The 6,675-nt window shown below is 39.1% G+C and overlaps 2 protein-coding genes across 2 annotated transcripts; both read right to left on the minus strand.

Moving 5' to 3' along the window:
- Positions 3,130-3,777, minus strand: LOC107636176 (protein FAR1-RELATED SEQUENCE 4-like). Its single transcript, XM_016339700.1, has one exon. It carries the CDS (start codon positions 3,775-3,777, stop codon positions 3,130-3,132), a length of 648 nt encoding a protein of 215 aa, XP_016195186.1.
- Positions 3,793-6,430, minus strand: LOC107636177 (protein FAR1-RELATED SEQUENCE 5-like). Its single transcript, XM_016339701.1, has 5 exons — positions 6,323-6,430; positions 5,596-5,679; positions 4,779-5,524; positions 4,292-4,692; positions 3,793-4,058 (listed from the first exon to the last, which is right to left on the minus strand). Exons 1-5 carry the CDS (start codon positions 6,428-6,430, stop codon positions 3,793-3,795), a joined length of 1,605 nt encoding a protein of 534 aa, XP_016195187.1.

Below are 6,675 nucleotides of genomic sequence, written 5' to 3' on the forward strand. Positions count from 1 at the left end.
TTGGTTTAAGTGCTTATAACCCCGGTTTATTAGTTGGATGTTCCTTGTGATAGGCAATAGGATGTTCCCGTTAATTGTCAATTGGATGGTTCTGAATATGGTTTTTAGTTTTCATGTCTCAGGCATTTGAATTTGCGTGTTCTTAATTGAGATGTCATAGGATTTCATTTCATTGGATGTACCGCAACACGTTAAATGTTTCTGAAATTTCGCGCCTATATCTATTTGGTGACTAACTTGATCATGTAAATGCTTTGATATTTCTGTTTCCATCATAATGGTTAATCCCAGTCTGTATCGATCGTCATTGGTGGTTGTATGCCTTTGAGATTGCTCAGAAAAGGCTGTGGGTGCTGGATAGTATGAATACAGGAGAGCATAACAATGAAAGATTAAAAATACATGCTTATGCGGTAGGTATACGACAACCAATTAGTTCACCATTAGAGTTAGTAATTTTAACTGTATGATTGCTAACGTGTTGCTGATTTTTAGGGGAGAATCATTGAAGACATGGCAAAAGTCAGTATGCCCGCATATGAGCACACCGAGAACGGCCTACTTTGTTTCTATCCTAGCGTCCCACAACAGCAGAACGGGTCAGTTAAAAATACACCTAACAATAGTCTTAATAGCACTTCACTTGATAATGATATCATGGTTGGAAATAATATTCTGTGTTTGTACATATAGCTGTGATTGTGGTGTATTCGTCATCAAATTCATGTAGTTTTGGAGTTTAGATAAACCCTTGCAACATTGGGACAAGGTGAATTTAAATATGTTATAACAATTAAGTTGAACCCCTTTCTAGTCAATTTCTTTCTTGTTTTTAATATTACCTTCCAACACGTAATTGCCGTGCAGGACGTTGTACAGGAGTTTCAGAAGGAGATCATACTAGACATAGTGTTGGGTCCTCATAATTCAGAAATTGGCAAGGCGCTGGAGGCACTGGACAGCAATCATGTGCGCCGAAACCAGCCAAGAAAAAAGATTAAGGCTGTGAGATCACCTTTCATAGCACCGAGCACGAAGAGCATGCTGCAGCATGCGAGGTTACCCACTAGAAAGCCAGCCAAGGGGTGGAGACAGTGGAAGAAGATAGATGCCTAGGTTAGAGAAAATCAATATACATGCCTTAGTCTATCTATGGCCTCTTTGTGATAGAGTTATAGGCGTTCATATCGCCTTTTGCCGACTTAGATTCGTTTCTTGTGGCTCTAATAAATCCTGTTGCAGCTGCAGGTTTATGATTTCATGTTGCGGATTTTGTCAAGTTGATGGTGACAATCAAGACAAAACCTCTGCATGGATGGTGCTCATACTAGGCAGTAGGATATTTTTTTCCTTTGTAAATTGGATGGTTCTGAATTTATTTTTTGATCTATCATATTTTTAGCATTTGAAAATGTATATACTTCATTAAGAAGTGAGTGGTTCATGTTTTGTTAAATACTCCTCAGCAGGTTTCATATGTTAGGTATTTCAGGATTCTCAAGCAATGAGTTTTCAATTTGTGGATATCACTAGTTCTTTAAGAAATGCATTGCATAGTTATACTGTTTGGTCAACTCTGATCGGTGTATATAACCCTTTTGTTCATGCCTATGCTTAAGTGGCATTTCTTTCCATTCACTAGCGTGGTGTTGACTAAACAGAGGCGTTATTTATTTTTTATCACTATTTTCTATTGCTGCAATTGTGACGTTGATGGAAGTTTAAGCCTTGCATGGCCTTCGGTCGTAAACAGTCTACACGGCCGGTTCGTTTAACGGTGGCTCCGGTAACTTTAACCTTAATTTTAATTAGATGTTGCTACTTGTAGGCACTAGGATATTTCTTTTCCTTGGAAATTGGATGGTTCTGAATCTATTTTCTCATCTATCATATCTTAGGCATTTGAACTTGTGTGTACTTCATTGAGAAGTGTATGGATCGTGCCTTGTTAGATACTCCTCAACAGGTTTCATATGTTAGGTATTTCAGGATCCTCAAGCAATTAGTGTTCAATGTGTGGATGTCACTAGTTCATTAAGAAATGCATTGCATATTTGTACTATTTCATCAACTCTGATCGGTGTATATAACCCTTTTGTTCAGCCTATGCTTAAGTGGCAGTTCTTTCCATTCACTAGCTTGGTGTTGACTAAACGGAGGCGTTATTTATTTTTTATCACTGTTTTGTATTATTGAAATTGTGACGTTTATGGAAGTTTAAGCCTTGCATGGCCTTCGGTCATAAACAGTCTACACGGCCGGTTCGTTTAACGGTGGCTCCGGTCACTTTAACCTTGATTTTAATTGGATGTTGCTAATGGTAGGCACTAGGATGTTTCTTTTCCTTGTAAATTGGATGGTTCTGAATTTGTTTTCTCATCTATCATATCTTAGGTATTTGAACTTGTGTGTACTTCATTGAGAAGTGTGTGGATCGTGTCTTGTTAGATACTCCTCAGCAGGTTTCATATGTTAGGTATTTCAGGATCCTCAAGTATTTAGTGTTCAATGTGTGGATGTTGCTACTGGTAGGCACACATATGTTTCTTTTCCTTGTAAATTGGATGGTTTTGTATATGGTTTCTATGTTTCATGTGTTACGTATTAACGAATGCGTGCATTTCATTGAGATATGAATGGCCTTTATTTTTTTAAAAATAATCTTCAGCAGTTTTCGGGCCGGATTTAATACATTTTTTTTCGAACAAATAAGTGACAAAACAGTCGTAAATTTGATTCTTTTAATGAATACTTCATAACAGGATAAATGAAAGTGACAAAATAGAAAAAGGAAGAGTTTATTCAGTTATGTCTAAAGAACTAAGAAATCTAGCTAAGAATGCCAAATTACTCATGCCAATAAACCTAACTATATATGCCTAAAGGAGTTCAACAGGTCCATGAACCCGCCACCATCTGATGAATTCCATGTAGTAGAATTCTCAAATCTGTTTTTTACAGAACCATCACGATCATTATCTATGTAAAGGTCAACAACATCCTACAAGATCCACAACACAAAGAGAACAACATATATGAATCAGGAACACCGTTCCATATGAAAAATTTAACATATAAGTCACTTCTAACACATACCGGTTGTGATTTCCTCTTCCTTCTTTCCATTGACTACTTAATTAACTTGTCCAACTCTGCTCCAAGTCTTTTACCCTTCGGCTGTCCTTTGGTTTTAACCCTTGAAGGTCCCTGTATGTCATGTAAAATAACACCGCCTGTGCTCTGTGTGGGCATCGTATTCTGAGTCCCATCAAGAGTAGTGGAACGCATGCTGGCACGGTAATCAGTCAGCCTGGACTTTGCATCTGAAAGGGCAGCTCGCAAGATGGCTGCTTCCTCATCACAAGCAACAAAATCCTGAGCAACGTTATAGAACTCCGAACACAGATGCTTGAACAAATTGTGGGTTTCATTACTTCGAGCCACGTCATGGCTACTCTTAATGTAAGTGTGCTTGCGGATGACATTCTTACTCCATCGAGGAAGAACATAGCAACTCGGGACTGTGTCAACTCTATAGTATGAGCACACCGCAAGGATGTGGCAACACAATATACCAACGGATTCAAACTTGTTGCACTCGCACCGACTCTTTCGACTCAGAGGGTCAAACTCTACTATGAAAGTATGGTAGACAGGCTTCCCCCAAAATACCTTCTGCTCGTCCACTTTAATAGAAATTGTATCTCCCTTTTGTTCAGTTGATCGAACCACACAATCGGTTTTTTTTCTTACCTCCAGCTGAAGGGTCCTGAACATATTACTGGTGTATTCCTACTGAAACTGTCTCTCAATGCTCGTGCTCCCTATACATGGGATGACTCCTTTTGAGTCCACAACATCATCTTCAAGCTCCTTTTGCTCCTTGTTTCCAAGCACGTTATCGTATTCATGGACGAACTGAACCAACCCACTCTTGCAATGCAGGTATCCACCATAGAATGCGTGCATACTTTCACTCCGCTGTGTACTCCTCATGCCGGCCCAAAATTCACTCTTGAAGAATATTGGCACCCACTTACGTCGATTCGCATAAAGATCTACCCAAAGAATAAAAATAGCGTAAGAGTGTCGCTTATACCCAACATGATGACATCTTACAAAGCACCGATAAAACAAATGAAAAAAACATCCGGACACACTATGGAAAAAAACATCAGTTACATTTCTTAAAAAAAACACAAGAACGGAAACAACCGGCATAAATAAAATTAAGTGAAAAAATAGGCAACACCGAAATCAACAGACGGGATTTAATTTAACGATCACAGACTTGCTAACCATCTGTTCTGGCCTAACTCAAACTCTTTGATGAAACCAGCCCAATGTACTTCAAATGATTCACTCGAAGGAGAGTTATACACAATGTGATTCATCATTGCACTCAATTCTCCGTACCTAGCGTAGCCACCGAGCTTGAATTGTGTTTTCTTCATTATGTGCCAAATGCACCATCTGTGGATAGTATCAGGTAGGACCTTCCTTATAGCACCAGTCATCGCCTTGCACTGGTCAATGATGATACCCTTTGGCACAATTCCAACACATCTCACCCACTGCGTGAACACCAACTCGAAACTAAGGATCTCCTCGCTGACAAGTAAAGCACAGCCAAGAAGAGTAGACTTCCCATGGTGGTTTACACTGACAAAGGATGCAAACGGTAGACCATGCCTGAGAATACAGCAAAAGCAAATGTAAGGTAACATGACAAATTTAACAAATAACTGCTTCTACAATTCACCAATAATTATACAGACCTGTTTCTTCTGTAAATGGTGTCGAACGACACCACATCTCTGTAATATTCATACGAAGCCCTGCACCTTGCATCTACCCAGAGTGCGCTCCTAAATTTATTAGCATCGTCAACATCTATGGCATAAAAGAAGTTGGGATTGATCTCCTTCATTCGAACGAAATAATTCATCATCCCATTGAAGTCCGCATTGTCATCGGAGCATCGAAGATTGCTTGCAATATAATTTCTGACATCCTTTTCTGAGAAACTCAAATTCGAAGACCCACCAACTTCGTTTGCCAGTGCTAGATACGTCTTGTTGGGTCTTATGCCAGCCTCGTCGTTATCCGTAATGACGCACTTGGCATGCATGGTCAACTCCCGGTACTCATGATAGTGGATAACTTTCTCAGCCGAACAGGGGTGAGAATGCTTCAATTCTACTATAGACACAACCCAGCATTCCTTCTCCCTGTCCAGCATGACATACATCCTTGCTTTGCATCTCGTGGCTGTTATTCTGTTTGACCTAGTTGCTGCCTTAACCCGAGATTCTCGATAACCCTCTCGAGTGCAGTGAAGAGATTGATTAATTGGTATCTTTGCGTCCTTCCGTGTCTTGTCGAAGTTCGTGTTCCTAACTTTAGTTACAAACCCCAATTTCTTTGCATAATTTGTATAAAACTCCTGTGCCAAAGGCAGCGAATCAAAACTCATTCCTATGACTGGTATTTCCTCTTCACGGAGTCCACTATGATCCGACAACTGTAAAGCCAATTCAAAGAACCAAATACAAATTAAAGATAGTATTAATGTGGTTACTATAACGTGCTAACACACAATAAGGAATACTTCAAACCTCGTGTCTTAATTCCCAACTCATCATTTCTTGTCGCCATGACGTCGGTGATTTCGTCGACCTTCAATTAAAGACAATTGGGACAAAACTTTAATCAACTTATGACCATTACTATATAATGAAGCAATCCAATAAAACATATCAACAAATAGATGGAAAACCATATAGGAGTCAAGTAGACTTTATTACTATCTCAATTAACCACATCATTGCTCCAGATTTTTTCCAAAAACTAATCAATGTAAGAAACATCTAATTACCATGAATATTTAGCCTTCACAACACATATTTTAATAAAAATTCTATTAGGAATCAATGAATCATTAACAACATGTAATTGATTGCATGAATTGTGACATAGACGGACAACATATTGACATTGAAATGGATTTTGGTCTATTCCCCCAAGTTGAGCAATATAAACTACCCATAATTCTATATCCACTATTTATGTCTATCTCTATCGAAATTTCTTGTATCAATGACATTAGCTAAGTATAGCCTTCTCCACAACACAATATATTCAATTACAATAATACCTTATTAACATGTCCACTAGCAACGTTAGTGTACCACATTTTTCCAAAAAAATAAATTTAAAAAACATCTAAATACCATGGACAAGAAACATTCACAGCTCACGTTCTCATAAAACCTCATGTAATTAAAGACTAACCTATACAAGGTACAACATAGTGACATACCTTGGAACCCTCTTGATTAACAACTTCATCGTCAGTCAATTCATCATTGCCTTCATTAGCATTGATCACTGTGCTATTCGGTTCGCCTTCCCGATTTGAATGATCCATGGATACTGTTTTTACCGGAATCTTTGTGCCGCCACCGCCAGTTCTTTTTGTAGAGGAAAAGCGGCACGCAACGTGGAGAATTGGACGACGGAACGACGGATCAAATGATGTTCTTCAGCGTGACAGGTTGCAAGGCACCCGGGGACGTGTTGCACCAACGGCGGCTTCTTCGTGAATGAACTAGCTACCCGCACGGTTGAGGAGTGACGACGGCAACACAGTTTGAGTTATTGGGTGACGGTGGA

This window comes from Arachis ipaensis, chromosome B04 (genome assembly GCF_000816755.2).
Source record: "Arachis ipaensis cultivar K30076 chromosome B04, Araip1.1, whole genome shotgun sequence".
Taxonomy (NCBI): domain Eukaryota; kingdom Viridiplantae; phylum Streptophyta; class Magnoliopsida; order Fabales; family Fabaceae; genus Arachis; species Arachis ipaensis.

Coding starts and splice junctions, on each gene's coding strand:
- LOC107636176 (XM_016339700.1), bottom strand. CDS start 3,777: ATGTTCAGGACCCTTCAGCTGGAGGTAAGAAAAAAAACCGATTGTGTG.
- LOC107636177 (XM_016339701.1), bottom strand. CDS start 6,430: ATGGATCATTCAAATCGGGAAGGCGAACCGAATAGCACAGTGATCAAT. Junction 5,680..6,322: donor TTAATCAAGAGGGTTCCAAG/GTATGTCACTAT, acceptor CTTTAATTGAAG/GTCGACGAAATCACCGACGT. Junction 4,693..4,778: donor ACCATTTACAGAAGAAACAG/GTCTGTATAATT, acceptor CTGTATTCTCAG/GCATGGTCTACCGTTTGCAT.